General features: G+C 42.3%; 1 protein-coding gene and 1 pseudogene across 3 annotated transcripts in view; both read right to left on the bottom strand.

Moving 5' to 3' along the window:
• BIN2 (bridging integrator 2) overlaps positions 1-17,667 on the bottom strand; it is a 36,054-nt gene extending 18,387 nt beyond the window's left edge. For 2 of the 3 annotated variants that reach the window (XM_061127585.1, XM_061127587.1), the window contains exons 1-2: positions 17,482-17,667; positions 10,482-10,562 (exon numbers count right to left, since the gene is read on the bottom strand). In XM_061127585.1, coding sequence (XP_060983568.1) covers positions 10,482-10,562; positions 17,482-17,661 — 261 coding nt within the window. In that variant the 5' untranslated portion in view covers positions 17,662-17,667. Of the gene's footprint in view, positions 1-1,050; positions 1,133-10,481; positions 10,563-17,481 lie in introns of those variants that run through there. The other variant, XM_061127591.1, reaches the window with a different exon arrangement.
• Positions 9,159-10,450, bottom strand: LOC133049003 (protein DBF4 homolog A-like; annotated as a pseudogene).
• Positions 17,668-18,841: the final 1,174 nt, after the last annotated feature.

The following is an 18,841-nucleotide window of genomic DNA, read 5'->3' as shown; positions in this document are numbered from 1 at the left end:
CTCTCAGTTCAGTTCAATTGCTCAGTTGTGTCCAATTCTTTGCGACCCCATGGACTGCAGCACGCCAGGCCTCCCTGTCCATCACCAACTCCTGGAGTTTACTCAAACTCATGTCCATTGAGTCGTTGATGGCATCCAACCATCTCATCCTCTGTTGTCCCTTTCTCCTCCTGCCTTCAATCTTTCCCAGCCTCTAAATCCTTGCAAAATTCTTGATGGCATCATAAAGAGTCCAAGTTCATCCTTCCCATCCCTTAAACAAACAGTCCCAGCCCTCAGTTAATGAATCACTCACTCTGGAAGCTTGTGCTAAGCACTCAGGTAGACAGAGTCGTGTCCTGACAGACTGGGGGTCTGAGGATGGAGAAGTCCGTCCTGGGGTTCCCAACTTGCTAGAGAAAAACGGACTCAGAGAAGCACAAACACTCAGCAAAATAAGAGCATGACCAATCCTGAGCAAGTGTTGACAGTTCTTGATCTAACAGAGGTCCAGGAGGGAAAGATGAAGCTAGATTGTTAGACGTGATTTTAAATTTACTTATTTATTTTTGGCTGGGTCTTCGCTGCTGTGTGCGGGCTTCCTCTAGTTGTGATGAGCAGGGACTACTCTCTGGTTGCTCAGGCTTCTCGATGCAGTGGCTTCTCTTCTTGTGGAACATGGGCTCTAGGCATGTGGGCTCAGTAGTTGTGGCACACGGACCCAGTTGCCCGGTGCCATGTGGGATCTTCCTGGATCAGGAACCAAACCTGTGTCCCCTGCATTGGCAGGGGGATTCTTAACTATTGGACCACCAGGGAAGTCCCTAGATGTGATTTTAAAGGCAATGAGTTGGAAGCAGCTGTCACTACCAGAAATAAGAGATGAAAATGCTGCTTGAGGAAAATAATTCTTCCTATATAATACATTTTGAGGAAAGGGAAAGGGGGAAACAAGCAGAATCCTCAAAGAAAAATTACTTATGAAAATTTGATTAAGCACCTAGGCAAGTGTCAAAGCCTTGAAATCTGGCTGGGTAGTTTGAGAGTAATATTTATTAATAAAAAGTTCACCTATAAACTGATTGCAGATGAAAGGTAGGGCACATGACCAGCTGGTCCAACTTCTGGAAAACTTCACTCAATTTCAGTTTCCCTGGAAGTGAAAGTGAAAGTCGCTCAGTTGTGTCCAACTCTTTGCGACCCCATGGACTATACAGTCCATGGAATTCTCCAGGTCAGAATACTGGAGTGGGTAGCCTTTCCCTTCTCCAGAGGATCTTCCCAACCCAGGGATTGAACCCAGGTCTCCCGCATTGCGGGCAGATTCTTTACCAACTGAGCTATCAGGGAAGCCCAACTGCCTTAACCTTGTCCTTTTTCCTCCTGTTCGTTTTAGACACCCAAGTTCAGCTTCAGACCTGACTGTATATTCACTGTTTTTCTCCCTAAACTGTAAAAGTCTTAAGAACAGGTGTGCTGTATTGTTTGTATGTAGCAAGTACCTATGAAATGGTTGTTAATTAAACTTTCCAAGCATATTCAAATACCAGTTACTGTAGGTGCATCTTTCTCTCAGGAGAAATGCTTTCCCTTATTCCTAATTTAACTCCATTTCATTTCTCCAATGTATTTCCTCACTCAAGTGACCGTTAGTTGGTGGGCTCACACAGGGAATACTGAGGGGGTTGTCCCATCTGATCCTCTTATTCTTCATGGCTCTTCCTTCATCTCCTACCTTTTCTAACCACACATCTGCCATTCTAGGTCCACCCCATAAGGCAGAGAAAGAACCGAGGGCCAGATAGGCCGAGAGTCAGAAACCTTTCAAAGTATGCTTCCTATCTCGGAGCTGGAAGCAGAGCAGCAGCTGCAGTTGAGAAGAGGCCCAGGGAGGCCTCCATGTGAGGTACGGGGGAAAAAAGCAAAGGCTTTTAAGTTTGAATCCTAGCTCTGCAGCTCTTAAGTCACGTGACCTTGATTAAATTACCTCCCTCTCAATCAGATCCTATTTCCCCTTGATGGAGTTAGACTAGATCGGTAGTGGCCAAATGCTGTTCTCCCACTGCTGTGTCATAATTACTTAGGAAGCTTAATGTAAAACAGATACTCTAGTTAATGATCACCTATGGCTGTTAATATCACACAAAAAAGGAGACAATCACATACTATGTGTCTCCAATGGGAGAATGTAACACCTGTAATAACAAGTGTTCTTGCTTTCAAAACAAACAAAAACAAAAATCTGAATCTCATCAACTCTCTATCTAACTATTAATTTACAGAAAATACAAGAGAGAGAGTAACATGTTAAACAGTATCAGGGAGATTCAATCAGCAAAATTTAGAAATTGCAGGAAAAACCACCTAGTATCATCCACAAATAAACTGCAAAAAGGAGAGATAAGAAACCTACAGATTAAGAGATTTGTTAAATAGGTCAACAAATTGTTGATTTAAACAAATTATTTTTTAAAAATGACACAAATCGAGGAGTGTGAACATTGTATATTTTATGATATTAAGAAATTACTGCTAATTTTTTAGATATTTTTAAGATACTGCTAAAATATGTTTTAAGCCAGATTCTTAACCTGAAATATCTTGAAAGATATTTGTATTGTTAAGTGAAAAAGGCAAGTTATAAAACCATATGAATGGAATAATAACACTTTTGTAAACCTATTTATTTGTTGTGGGTATATTTAGAGATTATACACATACACAGCAAAATAATTGTAAGTATAAAAAAACAATAGTTGTAGCATGGGACGGTGTGAAACCATTATTTTTTAATCCGTTTTTTTTTCTTAATATACTTTTTTTTTTTTGGCCATGTGGTTCATGGGATTTTAGTTCCCCAGCTAGGGCTTGAACCTGGGCCTTTGGCTCTGAGAACACTGGACCATCAGGGAATTTCCTCTTGATATTTATAATTTAAATATCTCAAAAAAAATTTTTAAAACTCATTGTTGTAATGAGTAAATGTTTTATAAAAAATATTTTTAGGTGTGATAATGATTTTGTGGTGAAATTTTAAGAGTCCTTATCTTTAGAGACTGATAATAAAATTTTTATAGATAAAATATCTAGAATCTGCTTCATAATGATCAAGGATGGGGAAAGTGGGTGCAGATACAGAAGAAACAAGATTTCATCTATATCAAGATGAAACAAGGAACAGGTTTTTCTTAGTATATATTTGAAATCTTCCATTAAAACAAGTTTTAAAATACAGATTCCCAAGCTCTACTACCAGAGATGTTGTATTTACAATCATTTCTCAAATGATTCTGACACAGTCAACTACTGAATTAGATTATAGCTAATATGCTTTTAAATTAATTTTAAAGAATTATTTTCCATATAATTCAGTTAACTGATATAGGACAATAAAGAATTTGAATGGTCTTTGGCCCTGGTTTCTGAGAAGTAACTTCTAAATTCTTGGGATTTTCCAAGTTATTTCCAAGATATTCATGGTGGATCTCTCAGATCATACATGAGTTTATGCTAAATAAATGACTCAGGATGGTGGCTGGTCAGGCCAGAAATGTGAACCATGTGATTAGCAGGTTAGGGTTTTCAGATAGGTGATATCAGCATGACCTCCAGGGGAAAGGAGAGGAGGGAAGTTAGAGATCAAGTTCAATCACATGGCCTATGATTCACTATGTAATGAAGTTACAATAAAAAATCTAGACATCTGAAGTTTAGGTAAGCTTCCCTGGTTGGTAATCCTATATCAACAGGCCAGGAAAGTAACATGTCTTGAGAACATAGAAGTTTCATGCTTGGAACCCTCCAAGACCTCCCCTTGTGTGTCTCTTCATTTGGCTGGTCCTGATTTATTCCCTTTATAATAAAACTGTAATTGTAAGTAGAGCACTTTCCTGAGTTCTGTGAGTCATTCTAGTGAATTATGGAAGCTGAGTGGCCAGTCAGTCAGTTCAGTCATGTCCAACTCTTTGACCCCATGGACTATAGCACGCCAGGCTTCCCTGTCCATTGTCAACTCCCGGAGCTTACTCAAACTCATGTCCATCGAGTCGGTGATGCCATCCAACCATCTCATCCTCTGTTGTCCCCTTCTCCTCCCGCCTTCAATCTTTCCCAGCATCAGGGTTTTTTCCAATGAGTTACTTCTTCTCATCAGGTGGCCAAAATATTGGAGTTTCAGCTTCAGCATCAGTCCTTCCAATGAATATTGAGGACTGATTTCCTTTAGGATGGACTGGTTGGATCTCCTTGCAGTCCAAGGGACCCTCAAGAGTCTTCTCCAACACCACAGTTCAAAAGCATCAATTCTTCAGTGCTCAGTTTTCTTTATAGTCCAACTCTCACATCCATACATGACTACTGGAAAAACCATAGCTTTGACTAGATGGCCCTTTGTTCTCAAAGTAATGTCTCTGCTTTTTAATATGCTGTCTAGGTTGGTCATAACTTTTCTTTCAAGGAGCAAGTGTCTTTTAATTTCATGGCTGCAGTCACCATCTGCAGTAATTTTGGAGCCCCCCAAAATAAAGTCTGTTACTGTTTCCACTGTTTCCCCATCTATTTGCCATAAAGTGATGGGACCGGATGCCATGATCTTAGTTTTCTGAATGTTGAGTTTTAAGCCAACTTTTTCACTCTCCTCTTTCACTTTCATCAAGAGGCTCTTTAGTTCTTCTTCACTTTCTGCCAAGGGTGGTGCTATCTGCATATCTGAGGTTATTGATATTTCTCCCAGCAATCTTGATTCCAGTTTGTGCTTCATCCAGCATGGCATTTTGCATGATATAATCTGCATTTAAGTTAAATAAGCAGGGTGACAATATATAGCTTTGATGTACTCCTTTCCCAATTTGGAACCAGTCTGTTGTTTCATGTCCAATTCTAACTGTTGCTTCTTGACCTGCATACAGATTTCTCAGGAGGCAGGTCAGGTGGTTTGGAATTCCCATCTCTTGAAGAATTTTCCACAGTTTGTTGTGATCCACACAGTCAAAGGCTTGGCATAGTCAATAAAGCAGAAGTAGATGTTTTTCTGGAACTCTCTTGCTTTTTTCAATGATCCAGCGGATGTTGGCAATTTGATCTCTGGTTCCTCTGCCTTTTCTAAATCCAGCTTGAACATCTGGAAGTTCACAGTTCATGTACTGTTGAAGCCTGGCTTGGAGAATTTTGAGCATTACTTTGCTAGCGTGTGAGATGAGTGCAATTGTGTGGTAGTTTAAATATTCTTTGGTATTGCCTTTCTTTGGGGTTGGAATGAAAACTGACCTTTTCCAGTCCTGTGGCCACTGCTGAGTTTTCCAAATTTGCTGGCATATTGAGTGCAGCACTTTCACAGCATCATCTTTTAGGGTTTGAAATAGCTCAACTGGAATTCCATCACCTCTACTACCTTGTTCATAGTGATGCTTCCTAAGGCCCACTTGACTTCGCATTCCAGGATGTCTGGTTCTAGGTGAGTGATCACACCATCATGGTTATCTGGGTCATGAATATCTTTTTTGTACAGTTCTTCTGTGTATTCTTACCACCTCTTCTTAATATCTTCTGCTTCTGTTAGGTCCATACCATTTCTGTCCTTTATTGTGCCCATCCTTGCATGAAATGTTCCCTTGGTATCTCTAATTTTCTTGACGAGATCTCTAGTCTTTCCCATTGTATTGCTTTCCTCTATTTCTTTGCACTGATCACTGAGGAAGGCTTTCTTATCTCTCCTTGCTATTCTTTAGAACTCTGCATTCAAATAGGTATATCTTTCCTTTTCTCAGCTATTTTTAAGGCTTCCTCAGAAAACCATTTTGCCTTTTTGCATTTCTTTTTCTTGGGGATGGTCTTGATCACTGACTCCTGTACAATGTCACAAACCTCCATCCATAATTCTTCAGGCACTCTATCAGATCTAATCCCTTGAATCTATTTGTCAGTCTCACTGTATAATAGTAGAGGATTTGATTTAGGTCATACCTGAATGGTCTGGTGGTTTTCCCTACTTTCTTCAATTTAAGTCTGAATTTGGCAATAATGAGTTTATCGTCTGAGCCACAGTTAGCTCCGTCTTGTTTTTGCTGACTGTATGGAGCTTCTCCATCCTTGGCTGCAAAGAATATAATCAATCTGATTTTGGTATTGACCATCTGGTGATGTACATGTGTAGAGTCTTTTTTTTTTTTTTCTGTTTTGCTTTTAGTGTTTATTTTATTATTATTATTATTTTTTTTGTGGGTTTTGTGTAGAGTCTTCTTTGTTATGTTGGAAGAGGGTGTTTGCTGTGACCAGTACATTCTGTTGGCAAAACTCTGTTATCCTTTGACCTGCTTCATTTTGTACACCAAGGCCAAACTTGCCTGTTACTCCAGGTATCTCTTGACTTTCTACTTTTGCACTCCAGTCCCCTATAATGAAAAGGATATCTTTTTTTCAGTGTTAGTTCTAGAAGGTCTTATAGTTCTTCATAGAACTGTTCAACTTCAGCTTCTTCAGCATTACTGGTTGGGGCACAGACTTGGATTACTGTAAGACTGAATGGTTTGCCTTGGAAACGAACAGAGAGTGGCCAGTAAGAACCCCCAAATTTGTAGCCAGTTGGCCAAAAATGCAAGTGCCCTGGGAATTCTGGAGCTTTGTGGCTGGTATCTGAAATAAGGTTGTTTGGTGGGGAACTACGTACGCCCTCAACCTGTGATGTTTGGACTAACTCTGGGTATTTAGTGTCAGAATTGCATTGCAATTGGATATTCATTTAAGTTAATAATTCCCTTCTATTATAAAGAGACGATCACACGCTCCAGGACCGACGTCAGAATTAAATGAGATAAATGTGAGGCCTGGTACACAAAGATAGAAAGTCAATATCCCATAGAAGATTAAATCTCTGTACACACTTGTCTCTCTCTCTCTCCTTTTTAATAAGATGAACCACAAACTTATTCTATAATTTTTCTATAATAGGTATTGAATTCTGCAGCAAAATGCAAACAAAATACTGTTACTATTTGGTTCTGTAAACAAACTTGGGGGGAGAAAGAAAACCTTAAGAATTTTTATATAAATTTATAAAAATTTCAAGAATTTGGTTTTTATCACTTCTGAAAGCAATTTAGTTTTTTAAGTCTAAAAGCCACTAAATATAGAGGTTGAAAGAGAAGAGAAAAACATTGACAACAGATTATTTGAATTTCCCTCTTCCCAAATATCTAACACATCACATATACCATTGTTTTCAGTGTAACCTGTGTAACCTAAAAATTCTGACTTCTCACTAGTCTGAAATAAGTTCAGTAGAGATTGTACCGTTGTTTTCAGTCACTAAATCGTGTCTGATTCATTGCAACCCCATGAACTGCAGCAAGTCAGGCTCCTCTGTCCTCCACTATCTCCCAGAGCTTGCGCAAATTCATGAGATTGTATTTGTGAACTATAAATTCTGTTTTCTTCCTGCATAGTAAGAAGTTTAGTATTCTTATAAAACTCCACATTTGGTTCCAGATTTTTTTTTTTGGTTCCAGATTTTTATTTTATTTTATTTTGGTTCCAGATTTTTAATAAAATTTCTTCCTTAAAATATTTTCACTCTCCAGTGGATTTTACCAGATGATAAAGGCTCTGTATTCTTGACATCACATTCATTGGATTCCTAGAACTTTGGGATTGGAGCCTTTGCCTGAATTGTAGGTGCTCCTCTGAACTAAGGTGGGGCTAGTGGTAAAGAAAAGAGAGAAAGTGAAGTCGCTCAGTTGTGTCTGACTCTGCAATCCCATGGACTGTACCCTACCAGGCTCCTCCATCCATGAAATTTTCCAGGCAGAAGTAGTACTGGAGTGGGTTGCCATTTCCTTCTCCAGGGGATCTTCCTGATTCAGGGATCAAACCCGAACCTACCTGATAATGCAGGAGACCTAAGAGTTGTAGGTTTGATCCCTGGGTCAAGAAGCTCTCCTAGAGAAGTAAATGGCAACCCACTACAGTATTCTTGTCTGGAGAATCCCATGGACAAAGGAGCCTGTTGGGCTATGTCCATAGGGTCGCAAAGAGTCAGACACAACTGAGCGACTGAGCACACATCCCTGAACTATTTACTGATAACAAATAAGAATCTTGACCAAATATAGAATGATGGTCCTTTTCCTTCAGATCCTACACTGGGAAGTGCACAGGATCTAACTTTTGTTTTGGCTGAGATGCAGTTTTTTCCATATTGAAATTAGAAACTTGTATACATTTGTGTATCCTACACAGACAGTGATCTACCCTTAGTTCTTCATTTCATGTATAATTAATTTCCACTCAGAAATGCCAGAATGCATTTTTGTTCATTTTTATGTAGCAGCAGATATGTAAAATTGTGTCATTTTCATAAATGGAAATTTATTAGATGTTTTCTCATCAAGTCCTTTCAATTCAATAGAAGAAGGGGAGAGAAACATGTTCTGAAAAAAACCCAAAGTTTTGTTCGGTTATTGGGTTTCTTTATACAGGAAACTCTGGTCAAGCACCTGTACATTATTTTCCCTGATGTCTTTCTGAGGCATATGTTGCAGTTCCAGCTTTTCTTTATATTCAGACTTTTTCAGGACATTTGCAGTTTTTATAGTCAAAAACTAACTTAGATACAATTTCATCAACAACTTGATAGTGATTACTCTGTACAAGGAAAGTTATGACCAACCTAGACAGCACATTAAAAAGCATAGACATTACTTTGCCAACAAAGGTCTGTCTAGTCAAGGCTATGGTTTTTCCAGTAGTCATGTATGGATGTGAGAGTTGGACTATAAAAAAAGCTGAGCGCCGAAGAATTGATGCTTTTGAACTGTGGTGTTGGAGAAGACTCTTGAGAGTCCCTTGGACTGCAAGATCCAACCAGTCCATCCTAAAGGAGATCAGTCCTGGGTGTTCATTTGAGGGACTGATGTTGAAATTGAAACTCCAATACTTTGGCCACCTGATGTGGAGAGCTGACTCATTTGAAAAGACCCTGATGCTGGGAAAGATTGAGGGCAGGAGGAGAGGATGAGATGGTTGGATGGCATCACCGACACAATGGACATGGGTTTGGGTGGACTCCGGGAGTTGGTGATGGACAGGGAGGCCTGGTGTGCTGCAGTTCATGGGGTCGCAAAGAGTTGGACATGACTGAGCGACTGAACTGAACTGACTCTGTGCAAAGTTTCTGTGTTGTCCACTTACAAGATGTGCCTCATGTCGTTTACCTTTATAAAAGGCTTTTTGAGTCTACTTGTTCTTGCTTTTTGTGGGCCAGTTCCTACTCTTTTCCCCACATCTCTTACAGAAGTTCTTGATTTCTTGAGTAAATACCTTTTTTTTTTTCTTTTGTTCCATGTAGTATCTTATGTCATCAGTATGAAGAATTTTTACTCCCCATGACATTTGATAATATATTTGAAGGAATAAAATCAGTCATTACTAGTTTTTTCAACTACTAAAAGGAGAAATCTGTACTTTTTCTTTGAAATTAGGTAACTGAAATCTTTACTGAGAAATTCTTCAACTCACTCTCCCAGATCTTGTCCTTTTGCAATTTTTCAGATATGGTGACAGAAGGTAAGTCAGTGTGAAATACTTTTCCCCACTTTTCTGGTTTGTTATCAGTTTTCAGGGAGTTCAAAGATGGTTGTTCTTTTTTCATTTTTGACATGGACTCCACCCTGGAAATGTGAACTGCTATGGATTCTCATGGCTCTGTAGTTCATGGCAGTCACCTGGCACTCACATGCTGGGTCTGGAGAAGGTGTCACATCCAGCAGCTCTGGAAGCACGGCTCCCCAAGGCCTGATGACTGGCCAGGTGCCTCTCCCCATCCACAGGCCACCAAGTGTTACCCACTTTCTCTTCTTTTTTTTAATGTTACTATATATGAATTATATTTTTTCTTGTTCTAATCACATATGCACTATAGAATTTTCAGAGTTGGTTGCAGTGCCTTCTTTTCCACTTCTTAATGTAAGTTTTCTACATAAAATTACCCATAGCATCCAGTGAAGACAGATGCAACAGTGAGAGCAGGAGTTTTGCTGGTGAGAATGACAGGTAAAAGATGGAGGTATTATTTTAGAATAAAAGGCTTTGGTTAGGTAGATGTAATGGACAAAGAGGCAACAAGACACATGGCCACTGCGATGAGAAGATGCTAGGGTAGAAGAGAGGCAGCCTGAGGAAAAGAATATGCCAGAAACTGAAGTGGAAGGCACTTGTTTTGATTTTTGTCCAAGGACCTAGTGATATCACTATACCCTGGGAGAATCACCATGAGAAAAAAACACTCTCAGTCCTCTATGAATGAGGGTGAGGAGGAACAGGAAAGGTGATTTTCTGTGGTTCCCAGGGGAAGAATAAGCAGCAGGTAGGTCACCCTGTGGCCCTGACTCCTGGGGCTAGATGGGTTAGAAGGAATGCTTGCTGATCTGCAGAACCTGCTGTTGTTCTGCCACTCAGCCCTCACATCTTCTTTCTTCCTCTAAGCTTCCCTTTCCCACCCTCCAGATTACCTGTTGTTGGTGGAAGTTACTGGCACTTTGTTCAAACCGTTCATCTTTGGTCTCCACAGTTTTCCCCAACTTCTGTAGTACCTGAGAATATAAATCAGAGAGGTCCACACTGTTATAGTCAAGTCTCTCTTATCTGTTGGCCTCATTTGACCCTGGCTTCTCTCAGAGTCTCAGATTCAACTAAAGGGATGTACATATATTAGCCCAACAGAATTAGAAATACAGCATGTTGCTGAAAAGTCAATTATGTTTTATGGTTCTTCTCAATTTGGGGTATTCAGCAATGTGCTAGAGTATATATAAAGCCCAGAATAAATAAGGTATGAAATTGTTATTTAGCATGGTTTTCTGTGGGGATGGGGGAAAGAGTATTATATTAAAATAAGGATTAATTAGAAGAATACAAAATGTGCATGGCTAAAAACATGAGCTTTGAAGACATTTTTTTCACATGAGACACCCTCTTCCAGCCATAGCAGCAGATTCCTTTAGATAAATGAAGTCAGAGAGGTGGGGAGGAGACTCTTTTCTTTGAAGGCCCTTGTAGGAAAACTGAGAAGCTCTGATATTATGCATTTGAAACTCAGCTAGAAGTGAATGCTATTGATAGCCACCTCCTCTCCCCTGGGACCCAGAGAACCATAATAGTGGTCTCAGTGCTGATGCAAAGGACACAGAAATGAGAAAGATACAGTTTCTCTTCTCCTAGAGGACACTCACTTATAACAAGTAAGAAAGCCCTGATTCTTCTACCTGTAACCCCCAGTTTGGAAAGAGGCACCACCATCCTCCGGGCCCAAGTCAGAATCAGGAGTTTCCCTCAACTATTCCTTCATGGAATCCCTCACCATGTCCACCTCTGGAAACCATCCCGTGTTTTCTAGTCTCACTGTCATGGCTTTAGTCCAGGGCCTCATTGGTTTTTTTTTGGCCTGTGATAATAGACCTATCTTGTTGCTGCTTAAAACCTTCTAATGATTCTCCATTCATCTGCTCAACAAATTTTTTAGTTAAATGTCCATTATATATCTACAAGTTATAGTTGTAACTCTAGCATACGTATGGGTCTCTAGGATCTGACCCTTCATTAAGCCTCAGCTTTCACTATTCCTTTTTCCTACAGGTCTCTCTCTCACTCATGCTTTTAGTTTTCTAATAAGCTGCACTGTTGCTTGTTTAGATGCTATTCCCTCTTTCTGGAATGTTCTTTATTTTCTTATCGTCAGGCAACTATCTAAAATGACCAAATTCATACTCTATATTCTTTGTGACACTTAATCATATCTATTGCATCTCATTAATCAAGCTAAATCAGTCCGTCCTAAGCACTTACAACTTCTGCACCTGTATACACTTCTATTACTGTTCTTTTTTTTGTCACACTGTGTGGCTTGTGGGATCTTAGTTCCCCAACCAGGGATCGAACCCAAGCTCCTTTCAGTGGAAGCATGGAGTCTTAACTTGCCTGCTGATTGGCAGAACCTGCTGCTGTTCTACCATTCAGCCCTCATGCCTTCTTTCTTTCTCCAAGCTTCCCTTTCCCACCCTCCAGACTACCTGTTGTTGATGGAAGTTATTGGCACTCTATTCAAACCGTTCGTCTTTGGTTGCCAGTTTTCCCTGGATCACCAGGGAATTCCTCTCAAAGTTTTATTATTTGCATTTATCTTTGTCTCTTTCTAAACTGTGAGCTCCTTGAGGATTGGACACTTGCCTTAGTTATCTATATTTCTCAGCATCCAGCAAATAGATACTTATTACTTATAACGGGAAGGACAGCGAGATTGATACAGGAGGGGACCTAAAGGTTGGGCCTTGAATTTAAGATTTTGCTAGACTGGAATAAAGTAAAAAGGGTGAGGGTAGAAAGAGGATTTCAGGCAAAGACAGCATCAGCAAAGTCACAGAAGTGTGCAGATTCACAGCAGTTGTCATGAAATGGTTCAGCATGACTGGTTTAGAGTGTGTTACAGTGAGTGATGTGTAAGGAAACTAGAAAGGGAGATTGGAGTCTCATTGTGAAGAACTCTGAATCATATGAAGGAGTGCCCAGGTCTTGGGGGTGAGGCCAGCTCTATGCAGACTCTGACTCAGGTGTCTCCATTCTTAATCCTGAGGTTCTGGAGCTTTCTCTATGGCAGTTAAGCTCAAGATCTCTGGAGCCAAACTGATATATGCCTCTATCTTGGCTTTTCTACTTACTGGCTATAAGCCTTTGGGCAAATCACTTAAACTCTAGAGCCTCCGTTTGTAGAACTCCCTTCCCTCCATTAAGATAATGATATCTCCTGGAGTTGTTGGGAGAATTAAATGATATTATACACATAAATTGCTTTCACAGTGGTGCGCTATGGTGAATAGTTAATACAAATCCACTATCATCATGCTGAGTTCCACTCTATTCCCTATAAATACCTGTCTTTACTTCCTTTTCAGGGCAGCCATCTGTGTTAGTGTCTCTATTCTGCCTCACTTAACACAGGGCCCTGGGTGTGCAGAGTCACTCATCTTCCCCAGCTCCACCCTCTCCCCTCAACCAAACACTGTCCTCTACCAGAAAGTTGCAAAACCACCGTGCTTAGTGGTAATGGCAGCTCTCACTTCCTTCCTGCCACCCCTCCCTTCCTCTGCCTGGAGCTTGGTTCTTGTGGGTGGGGGTGGGGGGCTGAAAGGAGAGAGGAGTTGATTCAGTCTAGAGTCAATGTGACACCTGGGAGCAGACCAATATCCCCAAACCTCAAAGGGCTCAAGGCAAAAAAGCTTGGAGGGTGTGGGAGTGTGTTTGTTGAAGGAATACGCCCACCTTCAATTCTGAAACTGAAAAGATGAGTATGATCACCGTGAAAACATAACCCAGTGTCTTGGAGCCAAAGTATTTGTTGCCTTAAGCAATAGGGCCGAGTCTCAGGGCACTTATACTACGCTGTAGATGTTCCTCCTCAACTTGAGTTCCTTGAGAAAGGATGATGTATGGGTGCTCCAAAAATGTTTGTTGAAAGAATTAATAATTTTACCTTTGGATCACTTACTAATGAAAGCCCATATAATGCTAATCCCTAAAGTCCTGCACTGAGAATTCTGCCCCAGTTTGCCTGGCCTAGCAGCTGAGAAGTTGGAATACAGATATTTAAAGAGAAAAGAGCAGGGATAAGAAAAAAAGTAAATGTGGCAAAATGTTAACCCTTGGTGAAATAGGTGAAGAATATTCCAATGTTCATTCACCTATTTTACTTTTTACATAAGTTGAGTTACAAGTATAAAGTTTAAAAAAAAAAAAAAGCCACTGCAGACATGTTTGGTAGCTGTAGTTTGTAGTTTGGTAGCTGTAGTTTGGTAGTGTAGTTCCTCACTATGACCCCTCCCTATAATCATTTATTATATTTTAGTTAATTCTGTCAATTGGAGTAATTTGAAGAGGCCTTGGATATTAGATATTATGGAATCCTTATTGTCAAGATATATTCTAAAGTAGCCTCTCCTTTATCCCCTCATATATTTTCCAGCTTTTTCTCCCACCAATCTCTGAGCTCCAGCTCAGCGGCATTTCTCCCTAGTTTGCCTAAAAGGATTTCCAGATTCTAGCCTTGCTCATGCTGGCAATCCTCAGCTGGAATGCTCTCTCACCACTTGGCTGAGGAACTATTAATCAGACATAATTCCTATCTCAAATTCAACCTTCACTACAAACCCCTGCTCTGTTCTCAAGTCTTCTGAATTCCCATGGATTTCTCTCAGGTCACTTATTTTACTTAAAAACAAAACAAAACAAAACAAACCTAGATTATAAGCTTCTAGCAGGCAAGAATGCCTCTTACTCAACCCATCTCCAAGTTCCAGAGATGAGTTATCCAGCCCATATCATGGACAAAGGGATTTTTCTGTAAATATTGCTGACTGAATCCTCACAAGTTGATTGAAAGTTAACAGAGAAAAAGACCAACAGAGGAGTGGTAAACAGTGAATGCCCTTTCTTGAGGGGAGATCTGAGAGGCTTGCCACAGAGAAATCACAAACAGATGGTGAAAGCATTCGTGTGAAATGTGAAGATGTAGCATACTGTAAAAACACAACAAAGCCAGACTCATCTTGAATCTGAGAAGGAACTGGGAAATAAAACAAGATGATGCTTCATCTCCACTGGTTTAACAGTCCCAGACCTTCACTCCCAGCTTTACTCCGCAAGAAGATCAGCAGGAAGTGGGCCGGTACAGCAGGAAGTGGGGAGACACAGATGTTAGATCGGTTTTTCAGGAACCTTATTGAAAGCAGGCTGAGATTGGGATCCTAAGGCAGGACACCTGAGTTTCAGTGATAATTCTGCCACTTGCCAATCTCTTTTGAGCCTTATTTCCTCATTTCTAAATTTGGGATACTAACACAAAGCTTAAAGCGTTGAAAAGATGAAGTGAGATCATATCACGAGAATGTGGGCTCCATAAGGGGAGAGATCATGTCCTTCTTATATTCCTGTGCTTTGTCTATAGCAGGCACTTGATATTTGACACATTAGTTGTTACATATTACAGTCAACCACTTATTGTAAAATTGCAGTGTGCCAGGGAACCCTTTCTTTTGACTGTAAATTTCTCCATCTTTATTTTGCCTTCAATAACTTCCCAAGACTGAAAAACTCTGACAGGCTGAGCTGAACTCTTTCTCCTAACCCAGGTCATTTCCATCCTATCCAGACAACACCCACTGCCTCTAGGGTACAAGCTGTACTGCTTGAAGTTCAATATCTGCTTGCCTTTGTGTCTAAGTCTGGGTTCAGAGTATCTCCGTGTTTTCTGCAACAGCCTGGGACTTTCTCAGGGCAGATTCAAGTTTGTTCCTCTCTCTGCCTTCTAGGGGCTCAGACTAAGAAGCACAGGGTGTATCTGGATAGTTGGGAAGTACTTGACTCTGAGGTTCAAGGAGCCCTCTCCCCTTCTCACTTCAGTGTCCTTACCAAATTGAGTCTCCAAATCACTGAACATCAACTGCATTTTACAGATGCAGAATCTGAAGCCTAGAGCAGAGCTGTTATTTACCTGAGGCTTCAAGTTCATGCTTTTAAAAAAAAGATAGAGAAAAATCTTAAAAGCAAGGGCATAGTGATGGGGCTTCCTAGGTGGCACTAGTGGTAAAGAACCCACCTGCCAACGCAGGAGATGTAAGAGATCCGAGTTCGATCCCTAGGTCAGGAAGACCTGCTGGAGGAGAGCATGGCAACCCACTCCAGTATTCTTGCCTGGAGAATCCCAGACAGAGGAGTCTGGCAGGTTACGTCCATAGGGTCGCAAAGACATGACTAAAGTAGCTTAGCACGCATGCATGCATGCATAATGTTGATAGGTTGGATGATAACAGAAGGTGAGAGAGTGAGGTAAAACATAACTATTGTCCACAAATTTTTGGCCTTTGGCGATTTCTTTTTGTTTTTCCAACCCATAGAGTAACCAGCCTTCTCTTCTCTAGTACCTCCTTTTCCTCCACAATGACTTCTAACTAGACCTTTCCATAGGCTTTGTAACCTTTGGAGAGATCGAAACCATGATCAAGGTGAAGTTAGGTTAAGGTAAAGTAACAAAATCTAGCCACACAAAAATCTTTCCCTTTTCCTCTGCTCTTTCACATGACCCAGCTTCCTCAGACAAAGACAGGGGAAACACACACACACACACACACACACACACACATTCCCCCTACCCTTCCATTGTGAGCCTCTTAAAGATAAAGACTAAATCTATATTCCATCAATTCTCTGTTAATAATCCCACTTTGGAGAGCTGGTTGCCTTTAATCCTTCCCAGCACCCAAGCTAGTGCTCTGCTTTTAGAAGATGATACAAATATTTAAATTCTTAAGCATATGGTGTTCACTCAAATGCTTCTAAGACCATGAAGTCTTAGAAAACCAAGATTCTCACTCAGGTCCTGGTTATCTCTCTCTCTCTCCCATTCTCCTTCTAGCCTATTCATTTCTCCTTACCATCCTGCCTACCAGGGTGTTGATGGGTGGAGAGCAGGGATTCAGATTAGAAGCAAAGAAAATACTCTGGACACATAGAAACAAAAATGCCAGTGAAATGTGTGGAGAAATGGTCACACCATCCAGGTAAGTGGGCAAGGTACAGATAGACAGTCTACCTCGATGGAGCCGTGCTATGCTTAGTCACTCAGTCTCGGTCCTGTCTGACTCTTTGCCACCCCATGGACTGCAGCCCTCCAGGCTCCTCTGTCCATGGGGATTTTGAGGTAAGAATATTGGAGTGGGTTGCCATGCCCTCCCTCCAGGGGATCTTCCCAACCCAGGGATTCAACCCAGGTCTCCCGCATAGCAGGGGGATTCTTTACCATCTGAGCCACCAGGGAAGCCCCATGGAGCAGGACCACCCAAAGCTAATTCAGGACACAGTGCAAAAAGAGGTGCTCCTTGGCCACCCTGAACCAAGTAGTCGCCAACACCAAACGGAGGCACAGGAAGCAGATATGAGTTTCTGCTTACATCAGCTAAAACAATAGCCTGCAGCCAGGCTGGGTCAGGCATGGAGAGAATCTGTCAGAATTACTCTAGTCCTCGTGGACTCCAGGTCTCAGCTAATGGGTGGTACTCGCTGCCAACCCAGCTGGTGAGTGCTGTCTTATGTGGGAAATGACCCTCTTTGAACCTCCAGTTTCATCATCTGTGAAAAATACCACTCTCGCTGGGTGGCGAGGACAAAATCTGCTACAGAGCTGTCACCAACGCTTAGTTCCTTTCTTTTCCCTTTTCTGGGTCAGCTTGGGCGTTGTTTAGGTTCCAAGAGAGACAGACGGTGGGAATTGTCTCTCAGCTTCCCCTATCCCTGTCCGAGACTGGGCGAGGCTCTCTGCCTTCTCTCAAATCTGCCTGTTTTCATGGGAACCCCTGCTCGCCTTTCCCGAGGTCAGCCTCTGTGTCTAGCCCAGGTCTTCCGCCCCGAGCACCCCGCACACCCTGCGGCCGCGTCGGGCCTCGGCCTCAGCTCCCAGCCGCCTACCTTCTCTTGGGCCCTGCTGAACTTCTTCTGCACCTGCTTGGCGAAGAGGCCAGCAGCGCCGCCCGCCCGGCCCTCAGCCATCCTGCCGGCTCCCCCGGGGGCGGCCTGCCCTGGCCCGGCGCCCTGTGGTTTTCTCCAGGCCCCCAGAGAAGGAAGTGCGGTTCCCGTCATGCCTCGCATCCGGCCAGGCGGGCCTCGAGCAGCTCACCCCGCCCCGTTGTCACCTGGGAAGCACCCTGGACCGCCTGAGGCCCCGGGCCGGGCCGGACGCAGCCGGAGACCTGCGCGACACAGGCCCAGGGCGGCGGCCTAGTCCAGCTGGCCGCTCCCCCGGCGCCCTCCCTGGAGGCCCACGGCTGTTCGCCCCGGACATGGCCCAGGGCCCGCGGGCACTTGTGGGGCTCAGGCTGGGGTTGGGTCTGTTCCCAGGAGGTCAGAGACGCAGGCCTGCCTTCAGGCGGCGCTTCCTCCAGGCCAGCTTCAAACCCTCTACCCGTGAGGTAGAGGAACACCAGCCGCGAAGAGTTTTCAAATCTGGGCCAAGACTCAATGTTCCCTGAGAGCTAACCAGCTGTAACGATCAGCAGGGGAAAATAACGGGAACAGGAGGGAAGAAAATTTTGTGATTTCCACTCAGTGAGAGTGTTGAATGGGGTGTTTATGGATAGGTGTGCAGGAGCAATGTACTCCAGTATTCTTGCCTGGGAAATCCCATGGATGGAGGAGCCTGGTGGGATATGGTTCGTGGAGAGACAGAGACAGGACTTAGAGACTAAACAACAACTGGATGACCAAGTAAAATGGATTTTCTGCTTCAGGGTGCAGTTTTTAAAGATGAAGCCCTCTACTGGAGAGGTTGGCTCTGTCAACTGGGAAAAAAAAAAAGCACAATCTAAAAGTTGAGAATTATATTTTATTTAGCAGACAAAACTGAGGACTTAAGCCTGGGACGCAGCCTCTCAGCTCTCAGGAACTGCTCAGAAGAGGTAAGGGGAGAGCCAATAGGTAATCATCAAAAGATTATGGTTAATTAAAACCAGTTATCTCAAGGAATTTGGCACTTTTCTATTTAGGGGAAGATGCAAGAGTCTGGGCTCACTGAAATCATTCCTTGGATACGTACCTCAACTATCTGGGGCCAGTATCCTGCACTTTCTCATCCTGAGTCTCCTCAGGGTACAACACTGAGGGGTGGCTGCAGAGGCTGATGGCCTGAGGGCCAGCATCCTATCTCTCTCCTGAGCTCTCTCAGGGCTCACCATGGGGAGGATGGGGCTGTAATGTGATGACTTGATGACTGCAACATCCTTTGTTTACTGATATGTCAGGCAACATTTTTTCACTCATGACTCTAAACCTA

The sequence above is a fragment of the Dama dama genome, chromosome 3 (genome assembly GCF_033118175.1).
Source record: "Dama dama isolate Ldn47 chromosome 3, ASM3311817v1, whole genome shotgun sequence".
In the NCBI taxonomy this organism is placed as follows: domain Eukaryota; kingdom Metazoa; phylum Chordata; class Mammalia; order Artiodactyla; family Cervidae; genus Dama; species Dama dama.
Note: the sequence above shows the minus strand (reverse complement) of the source record. Positions and strands in the feature narration are given on the sequence as shown.